Here is a 17,980-nt window from a genome sequence, read left to right as displayed (position 1 = left end):
AACGTAATATTTTTAAATTTATCGGCGAAAGGGGAGATTAAATTTTTGCTAAACTATGCTGCAAATTTCAATAGTGAAATGTAAACATTTAATCAAATTTCTTCATGCTGGGAATTAGGTGTCCTTTAACAAGTACCTATAACAGCTGAGGAAGGATCAGAATTACTGTACGAGAAAAGAAAAATTTAAAAATATATTTTAAAAGCTACATACTTTGGGGGGGGGGTAAACATGAGTAAACAGACAGCACCATAAAATGAATATAGTTTAGTTTTAAAAGTAAGCAGGAATAATAATAAAAAAAAAAGATTTAAAAGTATGGGAATTATTTTATTTTTTAAAAAGATCTTCTCTTCCAGGACAATACATTCCATTTGCGCTTTCCCTTGTTTTCTGTCTACTAAGCATGCTCAGACCTCAGTTCAGTTTTGTTTTGTTTGGCAGAGTTAATCTCACCCCAAAAGATTGTTTTATACCTCTGCAAGCCTGCTACCTCTCCTGTCACATGTGGGTGGTGCCATTTTGGCTACATTAGCAATGGCACACATAGTCTGAACATTGGAAATGGAGGGGATGATAGGGTTACAATTGCATAGCCATTACTAGGCATATTTTACTCAGTATCTCAGGGGGCCACTAGATGAGTCTTAAAAATCAGATTACCTCAGAAGCTACCAACTCCCCAAACTAGATTACCTCAGAAACTGGGTTTTACTCAGTGTCTCAGGGGGCCACTAGATGAGACCTAAGACCAGATGACCTCAGAAACCACCAACTCCCCAAACCAGTGTCAACCGATCCATAAATATTAACCCTGGAGGGCCTACTCCCTGTCATGCTTTATTCACCATCTCAGGAGGCCGTTAGATTAAATTTAAAATCAGATTACCTCAGAAGCCATCAGCTCCCAAAACCAGATTACCTCAGAAGCTGGGTTTTACTCAGTATCTCGGGGGCCACTGGATGAGATATAGATTAGGACCAGATTACAGTCACGTCCCAGACCCAGAGCCAACCAAGCCATAAAGACAGGCAATGGAGGGCCTGTTCCCTGTCCCAACCACACATGAAACCAAACAAAGGACAGGGGCTTCTCTGTGGTGGCACCAAGACTCCGGAACTTCCTCCTAATGGTGATCCACCAGGCTCCCTCTCTGCCTGTCTTAATCTGGGTGTTTATAGTAAAGACTAAAAAAGAAAAGAAAAAAGAAGACAGTTGGCATTTAATGCATGCCTTAATTTTAAATCTGCTATCTGCTAGAGCTCTTTCTTGCTGTTGTCTTCTTGGTACTGTTTTTTAAACCGCTGCTGGTTCTGACTGTTTTGTTGTTTATAATGGGTTAACCAGAGTTTTGATGTTGTATTTATTTCTATTTTGATGGTAGTTTTATTATTTATTTGTTTTATTTGTAGAAGGCTCTGGGAAGGCACCGCCCTTTAACTCCTAAGCTCCACCCCTTGACAGTTTGAGCTTCAGGAGAGCCGACATTCCCAAACTGAGGGTAAGGAGCTGAAGAGTTTGGGCAACAACAAAACTCCGCTGAACCGCTAGAACGCCTGTGTCCTTTACAATGTCGTGGGACGAATTGCTTTAGAGTGACGGGAGCATTCAAGTAAGATAAAAAAATCCATTAAGTTCACTTGAGGGGTAGCAAGGGGAGAGGGGTCCAATTACAGCAGCGGGGGGAGGGGCCGTAGTCAGGGGTGGGCAACCCTTTTGGCCCAGTGGGCCAGATCTTTATGCCTCCATCCTGTGGGCCAACTTTGGCAGGTGGGCGGGACCTGACAAACATCTTCTATCATAATGACATCAGGTGACTGACAGATGGGCGGTGCTACCTACCTGCCAAAGATGGCATGCAGGTGTGAGGGGAGGGGAGACAGGAAGATGGATTTAACTCCCTGTACATGAGCTGATGAGGGACGCAGATGGCGCTGTGGGTTAAACCACAGAGGCTAGGACTTGCCGATCAGAAAGTTGGCGGTTCAAATCCCCACGACGGGGTGAGCTCCCGTTGCTTGGTCCCTGCTCCTGCCAACCTAGCAGTTTGAAAGCACGTCAAAGTGCAAGTAGATAAATAGGTACCGCTCCGGCGGGAAGGTAAACGGCATTTCCGTGCGCTGCTCTGGTTCGCCAGAAGTGGCTTAGTCATGCTGGCCACATAAAGCGAGATGAGCGCCGCAACCCCAGAGTCGGCCACGACTGGACCTAATGGTCAGGGGTCCCTTTACCTTTACCTTACATGAGCTGATGTGTGGGAAGTTCATTCCTGCTTTCTTCGGGAAGCAGCTGCATAAGCATTCGAGTCACAGAGTGTCAGGTATGGGGCAGGTGGGTGTGGTGTTGAAATTGCCTTCCTGTAGAGTGGGCCATGGTGGAGTTTGATCCAGATGTTATTGGGCTCCAACTCCTGTCAGCCCCAACCAGCAGGGCCAAGGGTCACATTTGAGGGTTTCAGGCTTCCCATCTCTGAGTTTAGAGTGAAGAGCAAGGGTAGGAGTAGGAAAGAATTGGCAATTAATGAACAAACTGCCAGCAAAATATTCCAGTCCTTCCATCCTGCCTCCTTTCTCCCCCACTTCTCCCCAGTCACTGGCAGTGGCAATGCCTCACTGGGCTGGCTTGGTTTTTCTTCCCCTCCCCTTTTCCATTCTGGTGTCTTGTGGGGATGCCTGCTGCTCCTTCTTCTGTCCCTGGGGACGCTTTAAAATAGTTTCTCAGTGTAAACCAGGAAATGGCCTATCTCTAGACAATGAAATGGTATGCTTCTGTTCTCACTTCCCAGTTTGGAAGTCCCACCACAGGTTCTCCCCACCACCACCCAAAACAAAGCTTTTTTCACACCTCAGCATTCTCTGAGCAACAATGAAAGTACCTCCTGTGTGGATGCTGCTGCTTTGTTAAATAAAGGCTCCACACTCAGGAGACCGAGCTTGCTCTGAATACAGTTCAGGCAGGTCCACCAACCTCAGTCAGGCTTCAACCAGCCCCACCTGCCAGCCTTCTTACATGCAAGCAGTGGCACTGCCTGTCACCTTTCTCTGCCTTAGTCTCAATGTTGCCCTTGTACAGCTCAGGCAAGGAGAAGGATGGGCTCTGCCAGCTCTGGCTCCATCTACTGTGGGTCACCTGCCTTCCGCCCCACCAGTCCTCCTGGGCAGCAGACACCACGGAATATATGGGGCAAAGTGCTATATATACAAAGTGCAAGAATACGTGTGTGTATGTATATACTGTATACACATGCACACACGTTTTCTTTTGTTCTGCTAACGGCTGCCTCTGGTCCAAGGAGGTTTGCAGTTTGGGGAAACGCAGCAAAACACGCTTCGTCTGAGGCGACAGGAGGGTGGGCGTGCACACCGCCGTCAGAGGGACCCTCCTACCCCCAGAATGCCAGCGTGGAGCGCTCCCTGCCCCAGAGCCAAGGCGAGAGAGCTGTATATGGGCTTGAGGCACACGAGTCCCAATTCCCACCATTAGAGGGCACTGGTGACACATAAACAGTAACTAGTTCGTTAATCACAGGGGTGTTTTTATTTATTTATTTTCTTTATTAAAAACAATACTGTATATCCCTGAGCCCATCAAACATTCCCTGCAAAGTATGGTTTGTATACCTGTACAATGAATGGGCATATTGTGCATGGATAAAAATACTATACAGAATGTCCAAACTTTCCTTAAGTCAGGCACCACGGTAAGGGAGGGGGAATGAAGTTGCAGCTGATCTTTCTTTCTTTCTTTTTTTGCGGGGAGGGGAGCGGTTTGAGTCGTGCCGGGTGCAATGGAAACGGGGATTTTTGGTTTCAATTTTTCTAAATCTACCTCGAATCATGCCTGGATCCAGGGGCAGCGCTGGCGTCACGCCCCGCCAAGTGTTCCATTCCACCCACACGCACAGGCCCCTGTTGAGGATCCCGCAGCCGCTTTGCAATTCGCGGCTCGTAACCTCCCCCCCCCCCCTGCTCGCCAGCCCTCCCCTCTCCCGCATCATCGCGGCTGCATGCAAGCTGGAAACGGCGGGGGCCGCGAGAACCCGCAACGTGGGAGAAGGGATCCGAAGCAAAGCCGCCACGCTTTGCGCAGCCCACCAGCGTCCATCCCGCCCCTTTAAAGTCGTCGTCGTCTGCTGCTGCTGCTACCACCACCTTCCCTCCCTCCCCCTCCCCTTTCTAGCGGAAAGAACTACACCCCCCAGCATGCTTTGCGGGTCTCTCCCTGGGGTTCCGGATGCTGCTCCTGCCGCTGACAAGCGAAGGTAAGCAGAGAGCTTCGGAGGCAGCCAAGGCAGCGACAGCAGCTCTTAAGGAGCTCGAGCCGAGGGGAGCCTCAGCCAGCTTTTTTTCCTTCCCTCCCCCTTTCTGCGAGCAAAAGCAAAGCGGCAGGAGAGGAGGCGAGAGAAAAGGAGGAGGCGGCGAGCAGGGAGGGAAATCGCCACCAGCACCAGCTGAGCAGCAGCAGCAAAAGAGAGAGAGAGAGAGAAAGAGGGAGAAACAGTCAAGGGTCTGGTTTGTCTTCGTTTCCTTCGCCCCCCCTCCCACCCAGCAGCAGTAAAGAGAGAAGGGGGTGGAGAGAGTAGGGAGGGAAAAAAAGAGAAAAAGACACAGGGAGCTCGAGAGCGAGCGAGCGCAAATTCTCCCAGCCTTGCATATTTTCCTTCCTACCCCTCCTCCTGGCTTTTTCTTTTGTGTGGCGTGTTTGAAAGGAAGGGAAGGAGGCAAAAGAGACGGAGGAAGAAAGAACGAAAGAAAGGAGGAGAGCGAGCGAGAGTGGGGAGGGGGGAAAGGAGGAGGCGTCGTAGAGTCATGTCCAGCAGAGTTGCGTGAGGATAATGTGATCGGCCAAAGAGGCGATGAATATGCTGTCGCTGAAGGTTGGCAGTGGCGCCGAAGGGTCGGGCAGTCTCCCCGGCAGCGCGGAGCCCTCTCCTCTGGAGGAAAAAAGTCTCTCCCGAAAGGCAGCCGCCGCCGCCGCCGCCGAAGGGATCGGATCCCCACAGCAGCAGCAGGCTGGTGAGTTAACTCGGGCGATGCGCCCTCTTCTCTCTCCCCCGCGCTCTCTCTCGTCCAGCCCTTGCCCACCACCACAGAGCCCTTGCTCCAGAAGGAATAGATCTCCAACCCTCCCTCTTATTTTAAAATTTATGTGTTTGTTTCTGGCGACCCCCACCCCCAAATCCGCTGCCCGCCCCCTGCTCCTCCACCGCAGGGTGCTTGATGGCTACCGAATTTCCTTTCCCACCCTAGTTCTGATTTTTCTATATATATAAAAAACAAACCCCATGGCTTTGGCTGGGGAGGGGGGGAGAGGAACACCCCCAGTCCACCCACGGCTCCACGGCGTGCATGTGGGCGCAGCAAAGTATCAATGGGGTTGGAAAGAGGGATGGGGGGGGAGGCGGCGGCGGCGGAGGGAAGCAAGAAATGAATGATTTGATTTTTTTTTTAAAAAGCCAACTAGTGTGTAGTCCGTATGAAGCAGCCTTTTGTCTCAACCAGTGTGAGCAAAACCTTGGCAGTTGGAGCAAGACACTTGAAGCGCAAAAAAAATGTTGTTTCTTTTTATTTCCTGCCTTCGCTCCCTCCCTCTTTCTCCTTTCCTAAGCGATTCCTCTTCAGTTGTTCTCTTTCTCCCCCCCCCCATGCAATGTGCTGATCATCAGCCGCCACTTTCTTTTCTCTCCCCCCCCCCCCGCCGCTCTTTAAATTGCTCCCGAAATCGCTTTAGGTGTAAACATTAATCTGGCTTCGCACATGCAGATGGGGGTGGGGGTTGCGCGACGCAAAAAGCAAAGGAGGGTTTGCATTTGAGAAGGCTCGGAGTAAGCGGATCTGTTTACTGGCGCGCGCGGGGGGGGGGGCACTGGAAGAGACTAGAGGGAGGCGGTGGGTGAGGAGGGGAGGAGGAGGAGATGCTTTGAGAAAGGAAGGAGTTGTGCGGGGGGGGGGAGTGGAAGCTCTCGAAGGCAAACAATCCCTTATTATTTCAGCATGTGGGGACTGGCGGGGAGGCGCAACTGGGGACGGAAGCGCCCTGCGGAACCTCCCTGGGAAAGAAAGGGTGAAGTTGCGTCCTCTCTCCTCTGTAGAGTTTGTTTTCTCTTTCTCGTGCGCTCCCCCCGCCCCGCGGCACCCCTCTCCCAGATCACCGTGGCTGTACTTTGCGAAGGGACCCATCGATCGCAAGAAGGGAGGGGGGCGGAAGAGGTGAAGGGTCACGGTGGTGGTGGAGGAAGATCCTGCAAAACAGGTCCTCCTCAGCAGCGTGGGGTTTGTTGGCAAGCTGTGGGAATGGGTGGGGGTGCGGGCGAGAACCGGACCTGTAGCGCAGTTGCCTCGGACACGCAAATAAATGGGTGGTGCGAGAATGCAATTCTTTCAGTAGGCAGAATAAAGCACTTGGGGATAACCTTTTTCTTTCCTCCATACAAGCGCGCGGGGGTGGGTGGGGTGGAGTGGGGTGTTGAGTGACAGCTGCCAGGCAGGGTTCTGTCCACTAGAAGGCAGGTGGTTTCTAGCTTAAATCAAATGAAGGAAGGCACCGAAGTTCCTGACTGATTCCCTTTAAAGCTCTAATGTGCCACCTGAGTGTGTGTGAGAGGGAGAAGCGGTGCAACCCCGAGCATATTTTTATTTTCACTCAGAAGTTGGTTCTCTCACCTTCAGCGGGTCTTACTTGCAGGTAAGCATGCATAGAATTGCAGCCTGAGTCTATAATTTTGTGCAGAGCCTTCTTAATTACTTTGCTTCCTGCCAAAATGGGGCAAGGCATCTGAAGCGTGGTGTGGTGTCTGTTTATTGATCACCTTGTTTATCCTGCCCTTCCTTGGAAGAGCTCTAGGCAGCTTACACTGGTGTGTGTGTTGTTGCACAGATGAATTTCCTGTTGGGGGGGGAGCCCCAAGGCTTTCCAATCTCTCTCTTAAAGAATGTCATTTTCTTTTCTTAAGTTTGGTATTTTGAGCCCTAAAGTTCTATGCATGTGGACTCAGGAGAACTTACTCTCAAGTAAATGTACATAGGACTGTAGCCTTTACAACCATCTTCTTGGTGCTTGCGTCTAACCCTATGGGGAAATCTTAGTCTGATGTGTGGGGCTTGTAAACATCCTGGGAGAGAATTCAGTCCGCCTTCTTTCTGGGGGGGGGGGTAGATTCTCCTCCTCCTGTCTTTAGATATTCTACTTTGTCTCGCAGAACAAGCTAAATCAAAACGCTTGGGCCCATGCAGGAATAAATTAGCTGCAACAATTTGGCTGATGAGGTGCGCTGGGCGATAGTTGAATTAAGCCTTTGAGGTTTTAGTTGTCAAGGTCTGTTGACATAGCTTTGCATGGAGAAAGTTTCACTAACAAGGGAGAGCTGTGTCTGAACACTTCTCACTTGCCTAAGACTTGACATGTCTGTTCTCTCACCCCCAGCTGGACTGAGTTCAGTGGTATGTGACGAGAGAGTGCCGGTCATGGTGGAAGTGGGAGAGTCCTGAAGCTGGATTCTCAGGTTCTTTACAAGGGTGTAAAGCAAATCCACAGCCACTCTGTTTGGAGGTTGATGTACATGTGGAGTTGCTTTTAATGAGCTCCTAGGTGTCTCCTTACTGTTTATGCCAAGAAACATCCCACTGGGGAGGGGCCCTCACTCTGCTGGTAGAGCACATGCCTTGCATGCAGAAGGTCCTTGGCAGCTCCTGTTACAAGGATCTTGCATCTCTGGGTGGCAAAAGACCTCTGTGCGAGACCAACGCTCACTGTGGTGTAAGATGTTGCTAGGATAGATAGGCCAGTGGTCTGGATCTGTAGGAAGCAGCTTCCTATGCTCACTGCAACATAGGAAGCTGCCTTCTACTGTGTCAGGCTGCTGGTCTACCTAGCTCAGTATCGTCTGCCCTGACTGGCAGCTGCTCTCCAGGGTTTAAGGCAGATGTCGCTCCTGGCCCTACCTAGAGGTATGGGGGATTGAGCTTTCTGCATGCAAAGTGGATGCTGTGCCGCTCAGCTACGATCCACTGGGCTGCATGGAACGGTGTGCCACAAATTCAAGCTTTACTCAGTTGCACCTCTGTGCCCCAAATGAGCCCAAACACACTGATTGTGTGTGTGTTTCTGCTTGTGACTGTCTTTAGGCCAGTTTTGCCCTGAGAAAGAGTCAAGACCTGCTCTTGCCGTATATTTTTTTCTGTTAAGTGACACCGCCTTTCTCTCTCTCTCTTTCTCTTTAACAGTGGTGTACCTGAGGACAGGACTATGGACATCCTAGGGCTGCGTGCCAGAGATATAGATTGCAACTGGAAGCCTGAAAAGGCTTGCTGAAGGGGGACTAGTTTGTGCCTTGGGCAGAGGCAAGGGCATAATGGAACATTTTGGAACAGGAGCCGGGCAGAGACAAGGAGGTGGAAGTATGTGGAAAGTTATGGGTGGCCTAGAGGGGGCTGGCTGGCTGGCGTCCTTGCCCTAGCTGCCTCAGAGAGAGGCTTCAGGGACCTGGGGGTGGTCTATTTCTGCTGAGATCCTGAAGAAAGATCTGGGAGAATGGTAAGCATCTATAAATAGAGTGTGTCAGCCGAGTGGAAACGGAGCCTCTAAAGTGCTAGAGAGAGGGAGACAGAGAAAGAGACCAGTGTCTTGATAAACAGGTTTGTGTTGTGGGGCGGGACTGTGTTTGTAATGAGATCCGGGACTGAGGAATGGGGGCCTGGGAATAGGGGTGATGGTGGGGAAGCTACTTCCTGTTTGGTTGGGGTGTGTACGTCAAGGCCTTGTCCGAAGGCATAATTCTAGCTGTGTGGAATAATGTCCAGGTCATATTGCCCTGGGTGCATGCTCTGGCAAGAATGTGAGGGGGATGAAGAGTGCTGAGTGGTTTGGGAATCTCAGTCTAAAAACACCTCTGGCCTGTATTCCAGCTTGTGATGAATGAGTCCTCTGGGCAACAGGCCTTCCTATGGAACTTTTAGCTGAAGTGCTGAAGCAGCCTTCCCGCTCAACCTGGTTCCCTCCAGATGTTTATTTGGGACTAAAACTCCCATCAACCCTAGCCAGCGTGATCAGTGGATCATGGGAGTTGTAGTCCCAACACACCACCTGGAAGCCACCAGGTTGGGGGCGGTTGTTTAATATTAGAACGGGTCTCTGTTTTGTAGGAGCCTTCTGTGTGGTCACCTGTTGGTTGGTCAGTGCCATGAACTTCACAGGATACCATGGCTCGCTCAGCCAGGATAGAACTATCTTACCTGTTAAAACAAATCCCAAGGAGTTGTTGAGCAGAGATGTTTCAAGCTGCTTCAGGGCCAATTCATCAATTCAAATAGCAAGGGGAACTAACAGTATGGGAACCTCTTGTTGTCATTGGAAATAAGGATGAATAAAGGTGGGTTGTTGTATTTTTTTTTTAAAAAAAGTTGCACTGATGTGGTGGAAGAGTGAGAGCAGGGCCAGAACAACTTGAGACAGTGCACACTAAAACCAGAGGCAGAATTTGCAGGAAAGTTCCCTATAATTTTGGCAAGCTTGTGCAGGAGACCTACCTAGTAGATCATGCCAACCATGGAGCTAGGCCTGTTTGTCTGTCACCCTTAATAGTGCTCCAAACCCACTGCTTGAGGCTTCTGTCCCACCTTGTTTTATGGTAGGAATTCATTTGGGTGATACGTGAGGAAGAGGAGTATGTTTACTTTCTAGACTGAGAATGTCCCTATCATGGAGATTAGGCATTCTGGTGGTGGTTAACAAGTAAGATTATTCTAAAGCAACCTTCCCCAAACCTAGTTTCCTCCAGGTGTTGCTGGACCACAACTCCCATCATCCCTGACCATATGGTTTGGAGATGATAGGAGCTGGAGTCCAACTATATCTGGAGGGCACAAGGGTTGGGGTGCCTGGTTCTTGCACTGGTGGTTGTGGATGAGTGGTGGGTAGCGTAGCCCTGCTCAGTTAGTGCCTTGCTAAAGTGAATGTGCTCTTCCAACCATGCATGCCACCCTGCTGGGCATCCATATCCTGTGTTTTTATTTTGCCACCTGCCCAGAGATATGGGAATGTCAAAGCACCTGACAAGTCTGACTGGTGGGTTATAAGTTGTGCAGGCCAAGAGGAGAGAGAGAGACTCCGCTAGATATTCTGCACATCCTTGGAAATTGCAAAGTTCCTCATATGATGATTCCACCCTCCTTTCTTTGGAGCAACAGATAACAGAGGGGAGGAGGAGGACTGTTGCTGTTTTCATGTTTCACACATATGTGTGTTTTTTCCTTCTAGGAGAAAGGGGTTAAATTTAGTCAATTTGGATAATCTGCATCCACGGACTTGCAAGTTCCTCATCATGCATGTTGCCAGTTCTGGCAAAGGGGGATGCTCTTGATAGTCTAATTTGCTTTATGCTTTTGAAGCAATTAATCAACCTCTGTCATTCAAACATGACCTTAAAAAATAAAATAGTATAGTAATATTCTGGATAGTCAAAGACTTGTGATGTAAGTATTCTTGATATTGGGAAGGGTTGTAGCTCTGTGGTAGAGCATCTGCTTTGCATGCAGGAGAACCCTGGTTCAATCACTGGCATCTCCAAGTGGGACCAGGAGAGAACCTTGCCTGAAGATCTGGACAGCCGCTGCCAATCAGTGTAAACAGTACCGCGCTAGATGGGTCCATGGTCTGACTTGGTATATGGCAGCTTCCGGTGCTGCTATCTTATCGCTGTCCCCTCCAAAGGTCACAGTGGGGTTTTCTTAAGAGTTCAGCATCCACTTCAAAAAGTTAAGTCACACTTTTTAAAAAACAACAACAATGCAAAATCTGCCACGGTGCATGGAAACTGACAGTGTTCTTCAGGCCATTCACGTATTAGCGTTTTGTCTGCCTCGTTTGTAGTATAGCATGAATATGGTGACCATGATGCATGATTCGTGCTGCATGTGTGATGGGGTTATGGGAGACAAGATACAAGATTCTTGAACTTGTATGATCCTCCAAACGAATGAGTATCGCACGGTGTTGGATGTGAGCATGTGCTAGTACTTTGCACAGATCGTTGTGATGAAAAGCCCCATTGCATGGATGTAACTGCATGTTTATTCCTAGTGGTGGCATCTCCCCTGCTCGAGACATTCACAAGAACTGTAGGCCACGAATCTGATGCATGTTTCCTTGGAAGCAAATCCCATTATCTTCAGTGTGGCTTATTCACTGTAAAGGAGTTGAGGGTTATTATCCAGGTCTCTTTCCGTGCCTAACCTACAGACCTCTGTCATAAGGGGCAACCTCTTGAGCTCAGTCTCTAGTGTCAAGTGCATCAAATTGTGGATTTCTCTTAGATGCATACTAGAACACAAAACTTTAATATGTGGTGCATTCTACCACAACATATATCCAAACGTCTGCTGATGTATTTGTTACAGTTGTTTCCCTTTACAGTAAAATGCTAGTTTAAAAATATCTGTCTACTGGCATTTCTTTTGCAAATTAGCAGGCAACCAGGCTTTTGGGTACTGCTACAGTTATAGGAACACAGGAAGCTTCTTTATATTGACTCAGACCATTGGTCATCAAGCTCAGTTTGGTCCACATGCTGGCTGGCAGTGGCGCTCTCCAGGGTTTCAGGCAATAGTCTCTCCTGGCCCTACCTGGAAATGCCAGGGATTGAACTTGGGACCTTCTGCATTCAAGCAAATTCTATGCCACTGAACGACATCCCTTCCTACTGGAGTGTTTGACTCTAGTGCCTGTTACAAAAGCATTTGTGGCTAATTCTATGCATGCTCTCTTAAAAGAATCAGCTTTGGCTTCAGCCTTGGTGCTTTGGAATTTGGTCTTTCCTGCTGTTCCACAGAGAAGGTAGTGGTCTTCTCAAGGCTAGCTAACATAGGTTGCTGCCTTTATACTGAGTCAAGCAATTGGTCCAACAAGCTCACTATCCCAGTCCTATTTGGAGATTCTAGGAATTGAACTTGGGATCTTCTGCATGCAAGGCAACTCTGCTGCTGAGCTGTATTCCTTACTCACGATACCCGTCTAGGTATCAGTCCAGGGATTGAGAGCATTGACTTGGTGCTCCCAAGATACATGCACTGCTGCAGACCCTTGCCAGTCTATGTGGCTAGCAGTAAGCAAACAGCTGGGGACAATAGCAGGGCTGGTGTTTTGGGGCAAAAGGGTACTTGCCTTTCCCTTGATGCTTTATTGGGTGATAAAGCTCCAGAGTGTAACTGGATCTAAAGCTTGCATGCCTCGTTCTAGTAACAGTCATGCAGCGTAGTATGAGTTTAGGTGGTGCTTATTTTAAGTTGGATCTGGGGTCTGTTTTGGCTTGGCTTGGATCAGGTGAAGTAGGAGTGTGTTCTCTGCAGGGACCATTCATGCTTCTATCAGCTGACCAAAACTTAAGTATCCTACACCAGGAATGAACCGGGAGGTATCATAGAATCATAGAACTGTAGAGTTGGCAAGGAACAGTTGGCTGTGACTCCTGAGCAGATGCATCTCTGGTGCCTGTTGTATTGGAGCAGGGGTGGGGACATTTTAGCCCTCCAGATGTTGGACTCTAAACTCCCATCAGCCTTAACTGGCATGGCCAATAGTCAGGGATGGTGGGGGGTGTAGTTCAACAGCCTCTAGAGGGCCAGAGGTTCCCCATCCTTTCGTTATAGCAGGGTTTCCCAAACTTGGGGTTTCAGCTGGTTTTAGACTATAATTCCCATAATCCGTGACCACTGGTTCTGCTAGCTATGGATAATGGGAGTTGCAGTCCAAAAGCAGCTGGAGACCCAAGTTTGGGAAACTCTGTGTTAGAGGAAGGAATGGATAGACCTCTAATGAAATTGGTATTAAGGTGTTACCTTGGTTTTGTTAGCTTTTCTAGTTTTTTTTATCTGAATATTTTAAAGAAACAGATATCCTTTCTGGCAAGTTTTACAGCACTTGGTTCCAAAACAAAAATCCTGTCTCTAGGCATATTTCCACAAAATGTTTGTAAAGTATTAATTACTTTCAGGGTAAAATACACTAAAGCTGAACTCTGAACCCTACCTACCCAGGAATAAGCCCCATTGAATTCAGCAGGACTTACTTCTGAGTAGACATGGCTGGGATTACCTTGTAAATCTTCCAGCTCTTCTTGTATAAGAAGTTTTGGCATTTTGAAGCCCAGCCATATCTTTGTATTAGACATCCCAGGGAGCAATACTTGGGGCTGGCCTAAGATATTTTGCTGCCTAACGCAGAGAATCAAATAGTGTCCCTCGCCCACCTGAGTCAAGGTGCATAGCGTCCAAGGGCGGCCAAGTTATTTCTCACGAGGCAGAAAATACCACAAGCACCTTTCCCTCCTCCCTGCCAGTAAAAATACAAAAACAATAAATTAAGTAACCAGCAATTTGCTGTCCTTTCATTATATTCAGAATCAGCTGCCTGAGGCAGCCTCCTCATTCTGCCTAATGGTAGGATCGGCCCTGGCAATACTGTGTTGTTTCGCCTTTGACATTGTGTCCATACAGTGCCATATGAACTTCAGAAGATGACACCAGCTAAGAGGTTAATAGAGCAGGATTCAGGAGTATGTTCATGTTGTTCTTCTGTTGATGTTGTTTTAAACCCAAAGTAGTTGTATCTGAATTATTTTGCCCCATAACTACTTCACTTCTGTTTCTTCCCTAAGCTGTAATTACTGTAGTAAATAATTGCTGTAATTATGAGGCCTTTAAAACAGAGAGAGCGAGTGAGCGGGGGATGGATGGATGGCGTCACTTGCTGTCTGTAGAAAATTGTGGTTACTGTCATGTACTTGTACTTGGGTGTATTTTGAGAAAAGGATGCATGGGTGTCAATCGGAGATGCTTCAGGCCTAGGTGAACCTTTCATTGTAGCCCAGAGGTAGGCAAAATAGAGATCAGGATATCCTGGTAATGATCTGAGGTAAATTGGAAATGGACTTCCACCAGAAGACTCGTTGTATACCTGAATTATGCTGCTAAAGCAATAAACGTCATGGGGAGGGGAAGACAAGGAGTGGATTTTGTAGGGTGTGAGGGCCCTGAGCTCAGTTCCTGGGCTGAGGGTGTGCCTGCACAGGGGCACCCAGTTCTATAATTCTATAACCCATTGACTTGCTTTAAGCCATTGATTTGCTCCAGACCCTGGACAGCGGACCCCATAAAAAACCAAACTAGATCCTGCAAGGCTAATGTTCATACAGCCCTGATGTAACCTGTCGTCCGCCTGAAAGCCCGCCTTTTCCCATTGAACCTGTCTTAATCTTTCAGCTCTGTTTAGAAGGCTCTCCTCTGTATGACTGTAGGTAGGTGCAGACTGGGATAAGGGCCTTTTTTGTGCTGCTGCTGCTGCTCCATTTATAGAACACTCTCTTCCCCAGGCTTATGAGGCACCAGTATTGGTGCCCTGCAAGCATCAGTCTAAAAACTTTTTATTCTCCCACACTGGACTGGGAGCCTGCCTTTAATATGCTGATACCAGAGGTGGCCTAAAGATACCAGAGGTGCCACAGTATATTCTACTGGCTGTAATTTGTTTGATACTGTTTTTTTTTTAAATAAAAAAAAGGTATTTTCAAATTGCTGCAACCTGCCCTGGGACCTTATGTTAATGGGCGGGTAAGAAATCTAATAAATAGTAGTAGTAATAGTAGTAATAATAATACACAGCATGCAGTAATCAATTAAAAAATTCAAAATACAGCATCAGAATAATTAAAGGCAGGTGAAGGCAACAGCCACAGCAGAGCAGATTAGAGTTAGGCTGTAGACAATCTCCAATTTTAAAACCCTTGATGCCGGGGCATCTTATTGTTTTGTTAATAAATTTACATCTCTCTTTAAATAAATGTTTCCAGGGCAGCTTAATCAATGTTCAAGGGGAAAAAACCCGAACATTTCAAAATGTAATAAAGTGGGAATGGCAGACATGTTGTTGGGCTCAGGTCCAGACATTGGTGGACAGTTGGCCATGCTGGCCCGGGCTGATGGGGAGTGTGCCACACTGACTATCCCTTTAGGAGGGAGCGTCACTCGGTGTCCGAGCTGCGCTAAAGGGGAAAGTGCACGGCTAAGTCACTGTACCTGAATACAACACAGCAGGCCAGTATTATCTCCACGCAGTAGATCGGAGGAGGAGGTTGAGAAGCAATGACATTGGGATCTGAACTGGTGACTTTGAGATGATGAGATTTAGGAGAAGGGGCCACAGCTCAGCAGTTGAGCATCTGCCACGAATGCAGAAAGTCCCTGATTCAATCCCTGACATCTCCAGGTGGGGCTGGGAGAGAATCTGTGCCTGAAACCCCAGAGAGCTGCTGTTGGTCAGTGTAAATAATGAGTCGGACGAACCAATGATCTGACATAACCTAAGGCAGCTTCCTGTGTTCCTCTGATCTCACTATCAGCATGGAGGAACATCTGTCTTTCGCTCACCCACACTCTTCCCTACCCTGGAACTTCAGTAGAAGGCGGTGCAAACACACCTGGATGTTTTTTCCACAGCCTTAGTTAGCTGGTGCATATTTGCTCCCAAAGGTGGATAATGTGGTGGTGCTTTGGAGAGGTATGGGAGTGGACGATGGGGCGGCCCTCGCAGGAAAGGGAGTTCGGAGAGGCAGCTGGTGTTGCAGCTCCAGGTGCATAGCAGAGTAGGATGGTGCTGGCTAAATGATGGCGGAGATGCCGTTTAGTGAGAATCTGCAGCTCCTGTTCCTCAAGGGAAAGGGTTGCTGGCTGTTCCCAAATGGCACCCACCAGTTGGTATGTGGGAGCTGGTGTTTGGTTACACTGCTGCTCAAAGGGGACTGTGAATGGGATCAGCAGGTGGGGTTTGAAAACACATGCAATACACAGCAAAGTTGAAATTCCGCTGGGGACTTTGCTGGTGGGGGTGGGGTGGGGCGAGCACAGCCTTTTAGCACATGTGCAGGGAACCCAGCTCCATTGGTTGAAAAGCTCAGGGACCTAGTCCACCTATGCAGTCAAATGAGGGGGTTGAATGGACTGCACTACTTCAGGCTGCAGGGGACTGGGAATATCATATTTGAGGGGTGGGAGGGAGAAATTTCTGCATGTCAAACAAAAAACTAACATCAAAGAGAGGTTTTGACTAGTTTTTTTTTAAACTCTGTAATGAGATTTTCCTTGGGGTTTTCTTCAGTAACATGATCCCACACATAACAGCCTCAAGTGGCACAGTTCATTATTTCACTTCAGGACTGTACTGTTTGGCTGCCTGCATATCATACGTGGTTTTCCACAAAGAGTGCTGGGAACTGTAGTTTTGTTAAGGCTGCATAGAATTACAACTTTGTCAGGGGTAAACTATGGTTCGCAGAACTATTGCGGGGGTAACCAGGTGCATTAAGTATACGGTGGGGATGTGACCTGTGTTTATCAAGAGTTCTCTGAGATTACAAGGTAGGACATGGCAAATATGTTAAGTTTTCCTACAAGTTCTGGATATCTACATTGCATGAAAGCTCATCTGCTTTCCTCCACTGAAGCAGAAGCATAATAATAATAATAATTAATAATACAGCTGGGCAGAAAACTCCTAGTGAAGATCCGGTCCTCTGTCCTGAAGGTACCTTCAAACTTTTTTCCATTATCGGAGGTCTGTACCTTGATAGCATGGGTGAGAACACAAATCTGTTTCTGAGAGAAGATGGGTACACTTGCATTTTGAACAGCAGTTTCGCCAAGTCCCATCAGCCTCAGTCAGCATGGCCAGTGTTGGGGGATGATGGGAATTGTAGTCTATGAGCATCTGGAGGGCATTTCGCCACCCACATCTACAGTGCTCAAGAACCGACTGCCCTCTTAAGTCAGACAACTCCGGTAGGAATATAATGAGAAGAGAAGAGAAAGGTGTAAAGCTGAAGCAAGCACAAAGAAATTGATAGCAAATAAGAACTGCATGCTGCTTTGTTGTAGGAGGGAAGGTGTACAAGCTCTATCAGTGGATTTCACAACAGCAGCATTTGAATTTTACAATGAGTTTAGGTTGCCTTGGTAGAGAAAAGAACCTGTTCTGCAACCTTGAAATCCAAGTCCTTCTCCCCTTGCACCCTGTTTGCCACCATTCAGCTTGCATTCATATTTGTCTCTCTTTTAAAAAAATAAAAATAAAATAATTTTGAGATTTTGTGTGTGGCTTCTTTTGCTTTTAGCATTCTTTTTTTAGCAGGAAAGGAAAAATTGGTACAACTCTAATTACTCAATGGTGCATAAGAACATGAGAAGAGCCCTGCTGCATCAAGCCAAAGACCCATCTAGTCCAACATCCTGCTCTCACAGTGGCCAAGCAGATGCCTAAGGGAAGCTTGCACTCTGCCCACCTGCAAGTCCCAGCAGCTGGTGTAAGGAGGTACACCGTAGATTCCGGCATATTAGGCGACTAGGTGTATTAGACGACCCCCCCCCAATTGACAGCTGCAATTTGGGGGTTTGTCTTCTAAGCCCGGTCGCCTAATACGCTGGGCAGCTCCACGCCGGGAGAAAGCCGCCCGGAGTGGAGCGGAGCCCGCCGCTGCTGCTTCGGAACAGCCGCAGCACAGGGGGGGGGCGGGCTCCGCGCCGCGCCGCCCATACCCAGCGTATAAGACGACCCCCGACTTTTTAACCTCTTTTCCGGGGTTAAAAAGTCGTCTTATATGCCAGAATCTACGGTACTACCTCCAACAGTGGAAATAGAACAGTAATAATACCTACATAAAAAGATAAAGGTAAAGGGACCCCTGACCATTAGGTCCAGTCATGACTGACTCTGGGGTTGCAGCGCTCATCTCGCTTTACAGTGGTACCTTGGGTTATATATGCTTCAGGTTGCATATGCTTCAAGTTACAGACTCTGCTAACTCAGAAATAGTACCTCGGGTTAAGAACTTTGCTTCAGGATGAGAATAGAAATTGCGCAGTGGTGGCAGGCCCCATTAGCTAAAGTGGTGCTTCAGGTTAAGAACAGTTTCAGGTTAAGAACGGACCTCCGGAACGA

At 48.0% G+C, this 17,980-nt stretch overlaps 1 protein-coding gene across 1 annotated transcript in view; it reads left to right on the top strand.

The window, feature by feature from the left end:
- Positions 1 to 3,977: 3,977 nt before the first annotated feature.
- The window catches only part of AHDC1 (AT-hook DNA binding motif containing 1), a 201,423-nt gene continuing 187,420 nt past the window's right edge, over positions 3,978 to 17,980 (top strand). Inside the window, exon 1 of the mRNA XM_053398631.1 lies at positions 3,978 to 5,016. Within this exon, the coding sequence (XP_053254606.1) occupies positions 4,857 to 5,016 (160 nt within the window). The 5' untranslated portion in view covers positions 3,978 to 4,856. The remainder of the gene's footprint in view (positions 5,017 to 17,980) is intronic.

Source organism: Podarcis raffonei, chromosome 8 (genome assembly GCF_027172205.1).
Source record: "Podarcis raffonei isolate rPodRaf1 chromosome 8, rPodRaf1.pri, whole genome shotgun sequence".
NCBI classification, from domain to species: domain Eukaryota; kingdom Metazoa; phylum Chordata; class Lepidosauria; order Squamata; family Lacertidae; genus Podarcis; species Podarcis raffonei.
The sequence above is the reverse complement of the archived record's forward strand: the minus strand, read 5'-3'. Positions and strand labels throughout refer to the sequence as shown.